Source organism: Abramis brama (assembly GCF_963993115.1).
Source record: "Abramis brama genome assembly, chromosome: 8".
Classification (NCBI taxonomy): domain Eukaryota; kingdom Metazoa; phylum Chordata; class Actinopteri; order Cypriniformes; family Leuciscidae; genus Abramis; species Abramis brama.
The window spans coordinates 3089391-3106855 of record NC_139970.1 but is presented as its reverse complement, the minus strand read 5'-3'; the positions used below and the strand labels follow the sequence as shown (position 1 = coordinate 3106855).

Here is a 17465-nt window from a genome sequence, read left to right as displayed (position 1 = left end):
AATGCACCCTTTTCTTCTATTCAACACTTGAATGTCTCCAAAATACACCAGAATGAACATATTCGTGAAATTATAGACCAAAAATAAAAAGCAGCCCCTATTGAACAATTAGACATAAAAAAAAAATACGAATTAAACTAAATGAACAAATTTCCCAGGTCTTTTCGACCACCCTTATCCCCTGAATTTAACTTCACTAGAAACAACACGGGTCCACCGACTCTCTCTCCCTGAGGAACCGTTCTCCTTACGTCAACTCGCGCCATCACTTCCGTACTTAAGCTCTTAGTATGTAGCAAACTATTTACACTGATAGGTTATGCGAAAAAATATCAGTAAAAAATAAAATAAAATATACAAATAAATAAATTAAATTAAATAAAAGGATGGGGGGCAAAATATAAATTTCCCCACACGGGTGAACATTGTCCAACTGATTCCGTTTGCACTCTTTCAGACGCAACCCCATGCCCATGCAAAAATTAAATAAATAAATGAATGAATGATTGACTAATAATAATATTAAAAAAATGATCAAAACAAGTGTATAAAGTGGGCATTATCAAAGTCTAAAGTCTCTGGCATTATATTTTTAATCCAGTTCATTACATCAGTGACTCACCCTATTTCTATTGAATTCTACTCTGGTGGATTGTCCAAAAAGGTTTCAACTTCTCCAGGGTTCTCAAAAGTATATAATGTTCCATTGAAAGACACCTGTAGCCGTGAGGGGAAGAAGAATCTGTAATCCAAACCTTTTGCTCTAAGCTTTTTCTTGACCTCGTTGTAGCGCTGGCGTTTCTTGCTGACCTCAGCTGAAAAATCAGGAAAGAGCATCACTCGCTTGCCTTTGTACAGAACCTCTTTTTTTTCTCTGGCCGCATTCAATACCCGGACTTTGTCTTTGTAATTGAGGAACTTCATTATTAATGCCCTCGGCGGTGCTTTGTCGTCTGATCTGACACTTGCGATTCTGTGAGCTCGTTCAATGATCAGCGGAGAGCGAAGAGGTTCCATCCCCAGTGCGTCAGGAAGCCAATTTTCCAGAAAGCCACACGCGTCCCTGCCTTCAGCTTTCTCCGGCAGCCCCACCAGCCGTACGTTGGAACGCCGACTGCGATTTTCCAGATCTTCTGTTTTAGCAGACAGCGACTTTATTTTGTCTTCCAACATTTTAGCTGTAGATTGCAGCTTGTTAACGGTGTCCTCGGTCTGAGATATTCTCTCCTCTGCTTCTGTCAGTCTAGCGGAGCAGTCACCTATTTGATTCTTAACGTCCGTCAAAATGGTTAACACCGATTCAAATTTAGCAGAAAACTCAGACTTTAATGAGATGATTGCTTGAAAAATATTATCCAAGTTTGCGGGATTACTTTCCTTCGATGTCTCTGCGTCTGAAGACTCGGCCTCCGAACTTTGTGTAACACACGCTAACTTCACCTCCTCGTGGTCTTCGGAGGCGGAGAGCCCTTCATCTCGATCTGATTTAGACATTTTCCCTCCTTTATTTTTCGACAATTTAGGTGCCATATTTGTTAGGAATATATGAAATATCAGTAAATACTTTCTATTAGTAATGCAAGCGCGATTATTGATGAAATTAGATGAAAGTGGAAGCGACGCAAGATAACGTTACCGCTTATCTCCACGCCATAACCGGAAGTCTTCCAGAGAGACTAATATTAGCGTAAATGCCATTCTTCTTATGATGTAACAAGTACATTAGGATTTATGGGAAGTGTTCCCGGTTCCGGCTGACCTGATCTATGCAGCCTAACATTGAATTATAGAAGTCTATAATGTCAGGGCTCGCAAAATCGCCTGCCCGACGTCCCGGGGCTATTGTGTTTTCCAGTCGGGCTACCAAAATGCATAACCGGCCTGCCCGACGGGCTATCTGAAATAGTGTTCGTTTCAGTCTCGTTATAATCAGATTCAGCACGTTCTTCATCTTCAATCCGCAGCAGCGCCGAGCAGAGCGCACGTCAGAAACAGAGAGGACAGGGTGTGTTGTGTGTGTGTGTGTGAGTGTGTTCATCTGAGTCTCATTGGTCTGTCACTCATTGGTCTGTGGTGCTCGTCAATGTCAGAATATTTGAGATGACCAATCAAATCAAAGTAGGCGGGTTTTATGTTCACAAGAAGCTGCTGAGCGCGAATTTGAGCAGAGCGACTCACTCGACGCTTCAGTTTACGGTCAAGTGCGAGATAAGATGTAAGTAGCTAAACTAAACATTCCATATTTGACAGCTTTTTTAGGTCATAAATGTGAAACGAATGACAAAAATAAATAGGCAAATGAATATACTTTTGTCTAATTTCGCCATTTTGAACTGAAAATAGGCCTATGTAATGTGACTAATTAGTTTACTGTCATTGTGAGGGGACATTAGCATTAACAAAGCCGTTTTCATCATAGGCACAAGATTAATAATGAATGTGTACATGTTGAGAATTAATATACAATTTGTAGCCTTCAGTAAAGTAAAAAAGTCCAGCTTTAGGTGGGGAAGAGACAGGGCAAGATGAGGAGACTGAGAGAAAAAGAAAGAGTGATGGATAAGAAGTGAGAGCAGGTACCATCTCCTGCCTGCTGACTAGGGATGGGACGATACACTTAAATTCACGATACGATGCACCTCGATATGCCAGGGTCACGATACGATACGTCACGATACGATATCAAAAAAGAAAAAAAATATTACTGTTTAACAACAACTTTATTATGGTGACGTTGAAGGTGGTGGTTCATGTTTGATGTGTTGGATGTGGTGTACGGAATGACAGCATGGCATAGCTTACAGACAGTCTTAAGGCCATTGCACACTGAGTCCGAAATTTTCGTATGCGTTTTTTCGTGTTCGTCAGAATTAAAATTCGTCACGCACAGAAACCTTGCACACTGAGTCCGATGCGTATTTATTAAACCTTTGCGCAAAAAAAAAAAACCCGCAAAAAATACTAAATGGATTCGTCGAGCAGTGAGGATGATTTCGTTGCCCTCTTTCTTCTTAAAAAGAGAAAAAGAAAGAGGAAAATATTGGGACCATCCAATCCTGAGATTGCGCCGAGAAGAAGGAGAGTTTCACCTCCTTATCAAGGAGTTGCGAAATTATCCCGAGGCCCGAGCAATTAAAAATGTACCTCAGAATGTCAGTGGAATAGTTTGATGCTTTGCTAGCGATACTGAAGCCACATATTAAAAAGAAGACGACCAATTTCCGTGAACCAATCGATCCTGAACAGAGACTGGCAGTATGTCTAAGGTATGGACACACACACACACACACACGGCCGGCGGAAGCGCTGGGCAGACAGAACCGAACAGCTGGATTTTGTCGTTCGCTTGCACTGTGGCTCTGAATTGTCAAACACCATTCAAAATACAGGCTGTGGCTGTGGATGCGAAAAACGCAGAAAATCGAAAAGAAAAGGTGAAATGTGACGTTCAGAGATATGTCTTCCTCAGCATAGGTCTTATGATACAATTTCCGGTTTCTTCGTGTGGGAAAATCACGCATTTATATTACACTGTTTTCTATTGCAGGTGCTCACCGAGACTGGGGTTCGAATCCAGCTAAAGCCAACTTTTTGTAATATTTATTATTGAATTAAATAAGCATTCTTTTTGAATGCATACTGTTCCAGTGTCAATAAAATATACATATTTTATTACATATACTACGCAAATCATGCAGCAGTGCCATCTATCTTTATTTCGCGATCCATTTTTTTCGACCTCGATGCGTTTCGTCACGTTTTGTATCGCGATATTTCGTCAAACGATATTTCGTCCCATCCCTACTGCTGACATGGTTTTAAAGCTAATTATTATCCTTTTTTGGCCTTCAAACGTCTTGAAATGGACATATCAGAGAAATAAAAAAATTTAACCCCCTAATAACCTTAAATGTAGGACCTCTTTGATTATAAAACCCTGTCTACAGCCCTGTATTAGGAATAAGATCAATAATAAATGTGTACATATTGTGAATTAATTTAATAAACTTAGTTAGGCTACCTAGCTTTCCTAGTAGCTTTCAGTCAATTAATGCATCTGAGAAAATGATTCATAAATCATATGTTGATACCTATCAGTTGACCCTTTGTTTACTTTCTTCACTGACAGACAAAAATGAAAAGCCTATATCATTCAAAGCTCAGCTTTAGGAGGGGAAGAGACAGAGCAAGAGAAAAACAAAGAGAATAGGAGTGTGATGCTGATGAGGAGAGAAAAATAATCAGCTGCCCACTTACATGGTTTTAAAGTTATTGTTATCCAATTTTTTTGGCCTTCAAAACATCTTAAAATGTAGATCAGAGAAATCAACATTTTCTCGGGGGTGCCCCCGAACCCCCCTAACTAGCATATCTAACATTCGGGACTTCAGTGATGAAAAAACCCTGCCATCTGCATGTTAATGAAACAAGTTAATAGTGAGTATTAGACCCTAAACTAAAGAGTTACTTATTTTATTTTATTTTTATCATACTCTCATTGGGGGCTGAGCCACAGACACAGACTGATTCATGTTCATACTGGTCACACACATTTAAAGTCCAACTGAAATCAAAATTGACCCTATTTACTTTGTTAACGCATTACTAGTCTTGTGGTGAAAAATGAATCCGTGCAAGTTAATACACAGAAAAAAAATTGTTTGCCGTGGTAATCTTTAATCAAAATCTGAAAAGTTACTTCCGGTCTGGAATGGCGTTCCTTCTCTGATGATGTAGGTTTGACGGCTTGGGTTGGGAAACCAGTCCCCTCAAACCGTTAGTCTGCTATGACCAGAGATGGAGAGGAGGAGCGCTAGAGTAAAACCCTGCCCTCTGTTCAATATTCCTTTCACTGGGAAATACGTCACAACACTGGAGAAAAGTCGTTTGCAACTTCCGGTTCACGGGGACTTTCAGTTCAGTTAGAACCAGATGCATATTTGTTGATATTTGTGTTTTGAAAAAGTTTTTGATTCATTGTTTTGACTCCTAACCAATATTCTACATTAAAAATTGTAGTCTTTTTATATGGGCTAGTAAAATTCATTTCGGGCTACCAAAATCTGAGGAGTGCCTGCCCGAAGGGCTACCAGTGATTTTTAAATTTTGCGAGCCCTGAATGTGTTATGTGTATGCTAGATCAAAGAAATGTGTCTTTAGATTTAGATTCCAGTTTTGAACTGACAGAGTGTGTTTGCTTCCCGGACGATGTTAGGAAAATTGTTCCAAAGTTTTGGTGCTAAATAGGAGAAGGATCTGCCGCCAGCAGTCGATTTTGATTTTCTAGGTATTATCAACTGCCTGTAATTTTGAGATCACAATAGACGTGAAGGACTATAATGCGTTAAGAGCTCGCTCAAGTACTGCGGAGCTAAACCATTTAGTGCTTTGTAAGTAATCAGCAATATTTTAAAATGTATACGATGTTTAATAGGGAGCCAGTGCAGTGTTGACAGAACCGGGCTAATATGGTCATAGTTCCTGGTTCTGGTAAGAACTTGAGCTGCTGCGTTTTGGACTAGCTGTAGTTTGTTTATTAGGCGTGCAGGGCAACCACCCATTAGAGCATTACAATAATCTAGCCTTGAGGTCATGAACGCATGAACTAATTGTTCCGCATTTGTCAATGGCACTACAATTGTCAGTACTAACTCTGATAGAAAATCAGCAAATTCTTTTGATAAAGTCTGTATGGTGCCCTGGTGGCCTGTATACAGTAGCCAGCACAAATCTCAAACATGATTTGTCATTTACACTATATATTTTTACATTAAACACCAACACTTCAAAAGAAGTATATTTAAAACTAGATTTCTTAGTGATTTTGAAAATATTACTATAAATTACAGCAACACCTCCCCCTTTGCCTTTCAGACGAGGCTCATGTTTATAACAGTAATCTTGCGGGGTGGACTCATTTAAAGTAATGTAATCGTTTGGTTTTAGCCAGGTTTCTGTCAAACACAGCACATCTAGGTTATTATCTGAAATCATATCATTAACAATGAGTGCTTTTGATGTAAGGGATCGAATATTCAGCAACCCGAGCTTTATCATTTGCTCATCTGTATTATATCTGTTTTTTATTTGTTGAACATCAGTTAAATTTTTAACCTTAGATGGGTTTAGGAGTTTTTTGTATGTCCTAATTCGGGGAACAGACACAGTCTCTATATGATGATTTGTAGGTGAAAGAGGCTCTATGTGATGGGATTTATCTGACCTTGGTGACGCGAGGCCGCTAGCAGATGGTCGGTTTAGCCAGTCTGTCTGCTTCCTGACCTGAGCCCCAGATTGTCATGTTTTATCTCTAAGACTATGTGCCATATTACTAGAGAGAAGAGCAGCACCATCCCAGGAGGGATGAATACCATCTCTTTTCAACAGGTCAGGTCTGCCCCAAAAACTTTTCCATTTGTTCCAATTCTTTATTATTTTGCGGACACCACTTAGACAGCCAGCCATTGAGTGAGGACAATCTACTAACTATCTCATCACTCCTGCGAACAGGAAGGGGGCCAGAGCAAATTACAGTGCCTGACATCGTACTTGTGAGTTCACACACCTCTTTAACATTAATTTTGGTGATCTCCGACTGGCGGAGTCGAACATCATTAGTGCCGACGTAAATAATGATCTTAGAGAATTTACGATTAGCATTAGCCAGCACTTTTAAACTTGCTTTGATGTGCAAACATGTGACTATGGTGGCTGGTGTCTCTATTTTCACGTTCCGTGTGACAGAATCGCCAATAACTAGGGCACATTCAACAGGATTCTCAGTGGGTGTTTCACTGAGTGGGGAGAATCTGTTTGATGTTGTAATCGGAACGGAAGAGCGGTGTTTTGTCCTGCGACTAGAGCGTCTCACCGTCACCCAGTTGCCCTGCTGCACGGGCTCTACTTCAGCCGGAACTGAACAGTGTACAGAGTTCACTAAGCTAGTCGCATCCAAAGCAGTATCTAAAGCCCTTGCACTCTTACAATTAACCTCGATTAAAGTTTGGATGCGTGTCTCTAGTTCTGAAATCTTCCCCATCAGCTTTACTATCTCCCTGCATTTATCACATGTAAATCCTGTGCTGATTTCATATACAATAAAGTATACTTTTTTTCACTAGGGTGGACTTCACACATGTTACAATATCAGCGGTGGGGAATCATCAAGCCACAGTGGGTCGGCGAACGCTGAACGGCACGGACTGGACTACAGACTATTTAAATTGAGCAGTGTAACTTTTTATATGTTTGGTTGACTGTATATTTTATTTTGATGATGAACTGGCAGTGTAAAGTTTGCTAGAATATGTTATAGCATACTTTGCCATTTTTTTAAGAATATGTCATTTTTGGGGGAACTATCTCTTTAAGTCGGTCGCACACGATGAGAAGCACAGCGGCTAATGAAACACAAATCTCACTCAGAGGCTGCGTTCCAATCCAGAATTGTCATGCCCTACACTCGCTAACTTCCCTCCGTCTCGTTCACTCGGATGTACGTCATTGCTTACGTTGCACGAGTGCCCACTATATGTGGTGACGCCACCAATTGTACTGCGTTGTGGGACATATGGGGGTGCCTGAAGTGTACATATGAATTAGACTCGCTCCCTCAGTCAAAATCAAGGGTCTGTCCATATAAACGTCCTTGGTCCACTACACCAGGTGGAGCGCACTTCAAAATGGCGGCAGGGATTCCCCCGAGGGGAAGTGCTTAGGGAAGTTCGCAAGTGCGTGTCTAAAAGTGGACTGGAACGCAGCCATAGACAGGTAATAGCTTATTTGCCTTTCTTTCCATCAAAACTTAATTTTAAACCGGAATATATGGGCTCATATAATTATACAAATTAGGTTAAATATATCAATAGGGTTACGGTTATGTTTTTGATAAGGAGAAAATATAAATTAAATTTTAAATTGAATCAGTTAAAACAGTAAATCATTACTGAAAATGAATAAGACAAATACAGTAAGGTAGACTAGCCATGTTCCGTACACTTTTCACCTTTCACCGCACGTCAACGGCCACTGCTCTGTTGCTGAGAGCCAGACAAGCTTGTGTGAGTGCTCATTCTCTTGGGGAAATTCCCATTGGAGGATCTATTCTTTGATTGATGTCTTTTGGACCAATAGTATTTGAGAAGAGTGGGGTAAAGTCCCTCCTCCGCCTGGGTTTGGATGCTCACAGACGTTAACGGTGATCCACACAGAGCGCATACCTTGATTTCAACTGCAAAAATTTACTTTACAATGATAATTTGTGAGCTGTTTATTTATTTTAACAGAAGAGGATATTATTGAAATCTATAAGAAAGGTGAGTAATTTTTTTTTTTGTTAAAACTTAAGTTAATTAGCCTACTGCTTAATAAGCTAGACGACCACACGAGTATGGTTAGGCATGATTGTGTTGTGATATTACGTTAAAGCAGGGCTCAGTAGTTTCGGGATTTCTTCGCTGTATTCTCTGGTGTGGCTGAGGGAGTGACGGGAGCGATGGATGGCCTGGCGTCAGCAGATGGGAGCACTCTCACCACCTAAGACAATAAAGCATATTTAAAACTCATTAGCACACCACAGAAAATGCAAGTAACTAGTGTTGCTTTCATCAACGAAAATTATGACTAAATATCATCGTCAACGAACCTTTATCACGTGACAAAAACGAGACGAGATGCAACGTAAATGCTGGTCATGTGACGATAACTATAATCAAATGTATAATGCAATATTGTTGACGAATAAAAACGAGACTAAATGTGGTTTACAAAATAAAAACTATGCTAAAATGTCTCTTCATTTTCGTTGACCAAAACGAGACGAGACGAAATGTTATGACGTTATTTCGTCTCGTTTAGTCACGTGTCTCCCGTGCGTAGCTGATCCACGGCTGTACCACAAACACATACTCACTATTTTTATTTCAAATCCAGAAGTTATCAGCTACTTTTATTTTTTTTTAAAAGTTCTCTTTGTACACATATACACTCTTTAATAGACGTAATTCACTTTTAAGCACAATTTAAACAACGTATTATTCAATGCACTACTTCTATCTAGATTTACAAGCAAGTGGTAAAATATTTAGCCGTGTACTTATATTAAAATCGCAAACATTTCAAATTAAAATTTCAAATTGACAAAAACAGCCAACTCTCTTGCCTTTTCTTTTGCATTTAAATTCTAATACAATAAATCTTGGATGTCACAAAGAACTTGTTTTTCCACCTCCACGAATGAGACGAGTGTTACTTTTCTGTTCGACTACTTTTGCTATTTTCCATAGTGGTACACTATATTGACTGGGTTAAATAGAATTGCATTACTAAAAAGAGACTAAAATACAATTTTCATTGACTAAAACTAGACGAAAATAGTCATGGATAATTCTGACTAAAATAAGACTAAAATGCTCAGACTTTTAGTCGACTGAAACTTGACTAGACTAAAAACAGTATGAACGTGACTAAAACTAATAAAAACTAAAATGACTGCTTGACACAAAGACTAAAATTAAAACAGGCCGCCGAAAAAACAACACTACAAGTAACTTAGAGCAGGCTTCACCAATCTCGGTCCTGGAGGGCCGCTGTCCTGCAGAGTTTAGCTCCAACACACCTGTTTGAAAGTTTCTAGTATGCCTAGTGAGACCTTGATTATCTGGTTCAGGTGTGTTTAATTGGGGTTGGAGCGAAACTCTGCAGGACAGCGGCCCTCCAGGACCGAGATTGGTGAACCCTGACTTAGAGGATGAGTTATCGTTGTATTAATGTTAAATTACCTGGGTTGTGTCCACAGCCCCCCTGGACAGAGGGAAGATGCCTGCCTTCCGGAAGCCAGCCTTGATGTTTCGCGCAGTGGCAGCGGTGGGGTAGACAGTCTTCAGCAGGGAAGAGAACTGCTTCTTCCCCACCACAAGATCCCCTCGCACTAGACCCAACCTGGACGCCATGGTGGAAAAGCCAGTCTTAAGGGGATTAAAGACGGCAATATCCAGGGGCTGCAGGATGTGTGTGGTGTGGGCAGGGAGGCAGAGGATTTCAATTGTATTGTCCCTGCAGTACATAATTGCATCTTTTGAGACATGTGTCTCATGTTGGTCCATGATTAAAATGATTGGCCTTTCCTCCGGAGCATACTGTACAAAATGCCTGAGCCATTTAAGAAACAGCTCAGAGTCCATGTACCCCTTCTCCTGGATGCCGTAGAGAGCGTTGGGCGGCCCGTCCAGCCTGTATGCGTTCTTCGGGAGGCAGCCGGGGTAGATGATGAAGGGTGGGATGCTGTCCCCGGCTGCATTCACGCAGCAGTGCACTGTGATGTGCCTCCTGGTGGTCTGCTGCTGCTGGTACACATGCTTCCTCCCGGTCTGGCACAGCACCTTCTCCCTGGACCTAGGCTTGTCCCCAAAGCCAGTTTCGTCACAGTTGAAGATGAGATGAGGCTTGTCCTCTAAACTGTGACGGATGTACAAGGCTTCATATAATTGAAAGAACCCTTCAATGGCCTCTGGAGTCGCACCGTGGACTCTTGCTCGGTCCAGGGAATCGGCTGTACGGGAGGTGAGTTCTGGATGGCGGGCCTTAAATCTGGACCACCAGACGTCACTCGGCCCCTTCTCCAGATTGACAGTGGTACTGCCCGCTCTGCCGCTCTCTTTTATGATGCCACTAGCCAGCACTTTCACCACAGCTCTTGTGACTGGGAAGCCGTGGTCTGCCATCCAAAATATAAAAGAAATCAGTGCATCTTCTTCTGCAGGCGTCAGGGCCGAATTAGGATGAGGGTTCAGTGTGTATTTCTTCTTTTTGTAGTCCTGCAGGGTGGTGTGTGGGATGCCATACTTTTTGGCCGTCTGCCTCAAGCTAGCTCCTGCTCTCACTTCCTCAACTGCCTTTTTTAGCACTTCCTTTGTATACTGCTTTTTCTTAGCTGACGTTCCCTCACTTTCCCTTGTCTTGCTTTTCTTATTTTCCTTTGAATTGAACATACTGTATGTTATGTTACAACTAAAACTGTATACTGTATGTAAGTGCGATAAAACTGCTAGTACTAGAAGCGAGTGTCATATACGCTCTGGTATTGCAGGATCATTAACAGATTATGTCTATTTGAAAACTTTAAAAACACAAACCTTTCTTCAGCAGATTCACAACAGAGGCAGTGTAGCGTGGCGCAGCCTTATGATGTCACAGCAACACACCAAAATAAAAGTCCTGGTCACAGGCTAAAATCACTAAAGTGCATAGAATTTTAGACTATTTACAAAAACACATACAAGAAATAACATAAAATACATGTTAAAATACATGCTGTATGGTAACAACATAAAACGGAGATAGACTTACCGTTTAATGTAAGTTTATTAATTTATTTGTTATGGTCAAATCAGTCCACACTAACTGATGTAGAGCAGTGTTTCCCAGAACTGTAATACAGGTCATTCCTGGGATCCTGTTGAACATCATAACATTTAGAAAATCAACCTCCGTTTTTAAAATAACTTTATTTTTATTTATTATTTATTTTATTAAACAAAATAGTATTTATTAAACAAAATAGTAACGCTTAGATTACAGCCGGCAAAATACTGCATAAGTAAAACAATTGTACAGCGTACCTTTCAGTAATTATAACGTTCCTTTTTAGAACTTACATGTACGAATAAGGGAACAATATGCACAGTTTGGGGAATAGTAACAACCAGGAAAACTAAAACATTATTTATACAGGAAATATTTTAGTACGGAAGCCCTAAAAGGCCAAAGATTTTTTATTTCTTTATTTCTTGTTTTCTCGTGATAACGACATAATAAGAGTGGTTTTCTATGGAGCCCCTAAGGGGACATGGTGATGGGAAACAAGTTGAGATGAGAGGAAAAATAATGTCAATGCTTTTGCGTTCCCCTGTGAAAAAATGCAAAAGCATTGCCAAATAATTTTTCTTCCCATCTAATTTGTTTTCTTACCTCATCTCATTTAATTTCCCTTTAGGGACTCCATAGTTTTCTCGTTATCACAAGTTAATTTTCTCATGACCTCGACATTACAAAAGTTGTTTGATTCTGAAACTCATGCTCCAGGATTCCACTGTTGCTATAGTAACCGACTTTCACACGCATCTGATCGACAGATTTCAGAAAAAAGTTTGCTACGCTTAATAATAAAGTCTACAATAAATAAATAAATAAATATAGGGTTATCAATCATGGATGCCAGATCACTATTCTAAAATATTTTAGTGCTGCTTGGATTCAACCCACTTTATTTTACTCATTCGTAAATAAAATTTGTTTGTGATTTTTATTGGTCATGTAGGATAGGCTGTGACTGATACCATGTGCGTTACACTGGCTATATATCCTTCTAGCAATGCTCTTCCATCAAAAAGAGGTGCAATACTCCAATTTACAAAAAACTAAACTTTAATCCAGTTGATATAAGTACAAGTTTGGGATGCTTTTGAGAAGAGAGAGTGTGTGTGTGTGTGTGTGTGTGTGTGTGTGTGTGTGTGTGTCAAGTCACCTTTATTTATATAGAGCTTTTTACAATACAGATTGCATCAAAGCAGCTTCACATTGATAACATGAAAATAATACAACAAAGTTTGTTTCTAGAAGAAAATTGTGTCATCGTCCACCTTTAATAAGGCAGATCAATAATATTGTTGAATATTAAATGTCCCCGACTAAGCAAGCCAAAAGCCAGTGGCAAGGAACCGAAACTCCATCAGTGACAGAATGGAGAAAAAAACCTTGGGAGAACCCAGACTCAGTCGCTCAGTTCTCCTCTGGCCAACGAGCGAACAGTGTATGATTATGATCCAGGCAGCGTTACAGGTCAGAGGTCAGATTGGATTGGAACATTCAGAATATTATCCAGTTCCATCTGGTTGAAGATCGGAGTCAAGATACCTTTTAGATAGGGTCTCAAAAGTGGTAGAGGAGGGCAGATCATTTAGGAAGGTAGCTGAGAAGTTCAGGATTCCTGTCGCTTCACTGGCCCGATATGTGGAAAAAGGCGAGAGCTTGCTGACGAGGGCCCAGGCCTGCTGCCCTCAGTGGGGTACAAGGGCTGCAATGCAGATCTTACTAATGACCAGGAGCTCAGCCTGGAGTCTTATATCAGGACAGTGGCAGCCTTGTGTTATGGGCTACCACTAAAAACCAACAATAGGGAGAGACCAGGTTAGGCACAATGACAAATACTGTAAGCCAGTTTTACAAATCCATAACAGATGTTTTTCTGCACATACATTTTCTGTAGGCTGAATGTATTTTTCAACAGCCTTCAACTTCAAATCATGAAATAATTAAATTATACATGGTGTAGCAGTATGAGTCGTAACGAGCTGGCGTTCTTTTGGCCAATCACTGCCACAGGCTCCCCCCATAAATACAGGTAGTAGTCCCTCTGACTGCCCTCCTGCTCGCTGGTGACGGAAGTGTGTCATACGTCCCGGTCAAGTAAAGTAGTGGTTCTGCCTTATTCCACTGTTATCGGCTGCCGTTATGTTTACTATGCATTGAACGCTCGTAGATCTCCGGCTGGCAGGCCAGTCCTCCACCCCGTCGTTCAACGCATTCAAAAGCGGATGTTACCGAAAGCTGCCTGTACTGATTGTACCGTTGAGCTGTCTCCGCCTGGGCTGATACGAAATGCTGCTTGATCGGTATGTAGGCTACATGGTGTAGGATTTATTTGTTTTACTTTGGGTTAACTATTTTTTTTAAATGACAGGAACCGGACTGGTTCAACTGGAGATTGACTTCAGCTGCAGAACATTCATTCACTAGCTGCTGTTTCGCCTGGACTGCTGTTTGTTAATATGCATGAACATTGTACCAGCAACTTTACTTGATCACTGGCCGCCCGTTCTGCCTTCACGGCCACTGGGTAATCACGGCCATACGGTCGAGTGTGTGAGCCTCCAGTTTTACGTGGCCCAGTACTTTAAACTGTTTGAATGCAGCTAAAGGGTTTGGCTCTTACAGTTATAATTTGGTTAAGAGGTTTAATTTCCTTTATTTGTTTTCCTTGGCCAAGGTCTCATTGTACTTTAATCTATATTCATTATTTTTTTTATTTTTTTTGGTTTATTGAGAAGTGTTTTAGAATTTATCTTATTTTTCTAGTGCTGGTTCTGGCAGTTTTGTTATTTTGTGATTAAGATTATTTCAATTTGTTTCATATTTAATTATAACATTGATTTTCTTTCTGTTGAGTGAATCCCCTTTGATCGTGTGTGTTTGTCTCGTTTCAGTTGCTGAGAGCCGAGGTGGTGGTGTTGGTGTCCGGGTGGTGGGGTCCCCTTCCTGCGTGCTGTGTCTACCCCATTTTCTTTGCCGTGTTTTTCAGTGTTTGTCTGTGTTCACGTGGGTGACTTTTCCTGGGATTCCTTCCTGCCTTCGTGACTCCCTTCTCCTCCACTGGTAAGCCTCAGCAACAAGTATGAATGTGTGTTTTTAAATTATTGAAATAAAGTTTGTTGTCTCTTTTAAAAATTTAACCTCATCTCTGGCTGAATTGTATGTGTACCTGTGTGTCCTTAAGTGTATTAATATTGCAATTAGGAAATAAAGAAAATCATTCTCTGGGTGAAAGTCCCAGGGTGGCGTAGTCTGTGTTTTTGGGGCAGGTTCCACCTAGACTATAACCTCCTCTGTTTTGTCTGCTCTCGTGCCGCCACAATCGGATATCTTATAAAAGTATGACTGCATTATCAACTAATATTGTTTTTCTTTATCGTTGTAGATTCGCAAATTGGCTTTTGAATTGGCCGATTTTTACAGATCGCCTTTTCCACAGCGGCGGACTAAAATGGTAAGGCAAGTGCAAGTTTGGTTTCCCAACTGTATGCGGAGGCACCCCATTCTCTCCATCAGGAGGCCTCAGGCTACAAGTCTGTACAGATCATCAAACTAATGAAGTGAACGTGGGGTCTTTCTTCAAAAATCTGACAACTGTCTACAGCAGACATGGATTTCAGGCAATAGATAACTGGAATGTAGATGAGATGGGGCTCGTGACTGTCCAGAAACCTGGCTTTCTTGTTGCGATGAAGGGGGAAAGACGAGTGGGAAGCTTAACATCAGCTGAGAGGGGGTTCTTGTTACCATGGCACTGGCAGGGAATTTACATTGTAGGGTTATGTAAACATTTTCAGTTCTATTAATCATTGTTTCTTTGTTACCATGTTGGAGAGAGGTCTGTCCTGGGGGAAGGAAGGCATGGCCAAGGGTGGAGGACTGTGATATCCTGTGGCCTGCCAATTAAGCCATACCATGTGCTGCCATGTTGGAGGGGGATTTAGTTTGTTTTGCTTTGTAGTTGTTTGTATTTGTCGTCCATTTTGTTTTCCCTTTGTGTAAATTGGTTTGGCCAAGCCACTGTTTCATTGTGTCTCATTCAGTTTGTTCAGTTCATATCTTGTTCTGTGTATGCTGTTGAGTATAGTTATATTTTGTTGACCTCTTTTATAGGCCTAGTTGTTAACTTTATGGTTTCTATTGTTTAATATTTTTTGGGGTAAATAAAACAAAACAAAACATTTTTTAACAAGAAACTCCTGTTCTCCTCATTGCCGGACTGTTTGATCCATGACAATGACCTGAGCAAATCATTGTTCCTCGAATGATTAGTTCTGTGTTGAAAGAATGTTTTATACTAACCTTAAATAAAAACGTTCCACTAACTAACATTAAAGGGGTCATATAATGTCATTTTTGTACAAGCTAATATGATTCTTTAGGGTCTAAATTAAAAGTTTGTAATATACTTTAATTAAAAATTCTCATTAGTATTGTAAGAAAACACTCATTTTACCTGGTCAAAAACAGCTCTGTTTTCAGCACGCCGTTTAAGTGCATGTGTCTTTAAATGATAATGAGCTTTGCTAACCCCGCCCCTCTGTTCTGTGCATACACGTAACACAATAACACAATAACCAACACGTCGTTCATTATAAACGTGGGATTATGAATTATATTGATAACGTCGTACATAGAAAACATGCCATAATGTACCCCGAGTGTAAAAATAGCCACATTCATCGTAAAGCGTGCAAGCTATTTGCAAAGATTAATATAAAGATTAATATAAAGGATAATAAAACGTTACACTCACTTGTTCTTCTGGAGGTTCAGCAGGAACACGAATAGTTGGTACTGATCCTTTTTTCTGGAGCAGCTTCTTAGCAAATCCAGCTTTACTGACCCTCGTTTGTAAAGCAGTCTGGTGTGTGAAATGATTCGCGCATGACAGCATTGACGTTGATCGTGGGGAATATTCCCTCCGAAAACAAACTCAGCCACTGCGTCTTCAGCTGTACGGATTTAGAAACATCATCAATATGACTGCTGTGTTCGTTATTACACCCAAGAACAGAACACCACAATCTCTTAGACCGACGCCATTCTACTCAGTGCTCCAGCTATCAACAATGAACGCGCGTCGGCGCGTGCTATGATTGACAGCTCGCTCACGAGGGCGGGTCTGTGTTTGAAACGCTGCTGTCAATCACCCATCGTGGGAGGGGCATCCGACCGTGTAGCGTCACAATATCGAACAGCTTGATTTGAGACAGGAGGAAACATATAAGAAGATTTAAAAAAAAACACTGGATGGATTTTTATCATTTTATGATGGTTGTGTACAGGCACTGCCAACACACATTTCAGTACAATCAGCTTGTAAAAGTGCATGTACCATTATATGACCCCTTTAAGAAAACTGAACATTTTGGCGTTCCCATAACAAAACACAATGTTTGGAAAACGTTGTTAGAACAAAAATGTGTTAGCTGGGTTAAGACTTACAGGAGTTGTGTCAGTGTTCTTGTGCATTGGATGTATGTGGATGATGGCACTCTTGATGTGGTTTTTGGGGGATTTAAAGGAGAATCCACATTGGCTGGGCACTTGTAATGACACATCAAGGATGTTAAGAGGCTAAAAGCAGGTTTAAAACTTGCCCCATTGAAGTCAACAGGGTGCAAATTTTAAAAAGAGGATAACACGGTGTAGGCAACACCGATTTTTGTCGTTGTTCTCTGTACTGACAGCACTCTAAATTTACAAAAAAATGAGCTCAATGTTAAAATTGACCGGAGTTCTCCTTTAATGGTTTAGCCTGTGCTTGGGCAAGGCATCAGAGTCTTAGTTATCCCAGACAAGATTCAGTCATTCAGGTTTGGGTCGGCTGCCAGGATGTCACGTCTGAACTCCTCAGCACTGTTTCATCACCTGTACAATAAAAAAAAAAAAATTCACATTCTCTCTTTAACCTTATCCGAAGCGTCATTACCAAGTGATTGTTACAAATGAAACAAAGATATACTGCATGTTCCTCAAATTTCCCAAAAGGCCAATCTATGCGAATATAAAGTAATGACCAACAATTATGCCCTTTAACAACTTGCCAAAACGCATCTTTCCTCACCTTGGCCAGCCGCACTGAGTGTGTCCTT

General features: G+C 40.5%; 1 protein-coding gene across 1 annotated transcript; it reads right to left on the bottom strand.

Annotated features, from left to right (window-relative positions):
- Positions 1 to 5122: 5122 nt before the first annotated feature.
- On the bottom strand, positions 5123 to 11448 carry LOC311088735 (uncharacterized protein). Its single transcript, XM_084123012.1, has 3 exons — positions 11347 to 11448; positions 9780 to 11234; positions 5123 to 8535 (listed from the first exon to the last, which is right to left on the bottom strand). Exons 2-3 carry the CDS (start codon positions 10986 to 10988, stop codon positions 8434 to 8436), a joined length of 1311 nt encoding a protein of 436 aa, XP_083979138.1. The 5' UTR covers positions 10989 to 11234; positions 11347 to 11448; the 3' UTR covers positions 5123 to 8433.
- Between the last annotated feature and the right edge of the window lie 6017 nt (positions 11449 to 17465).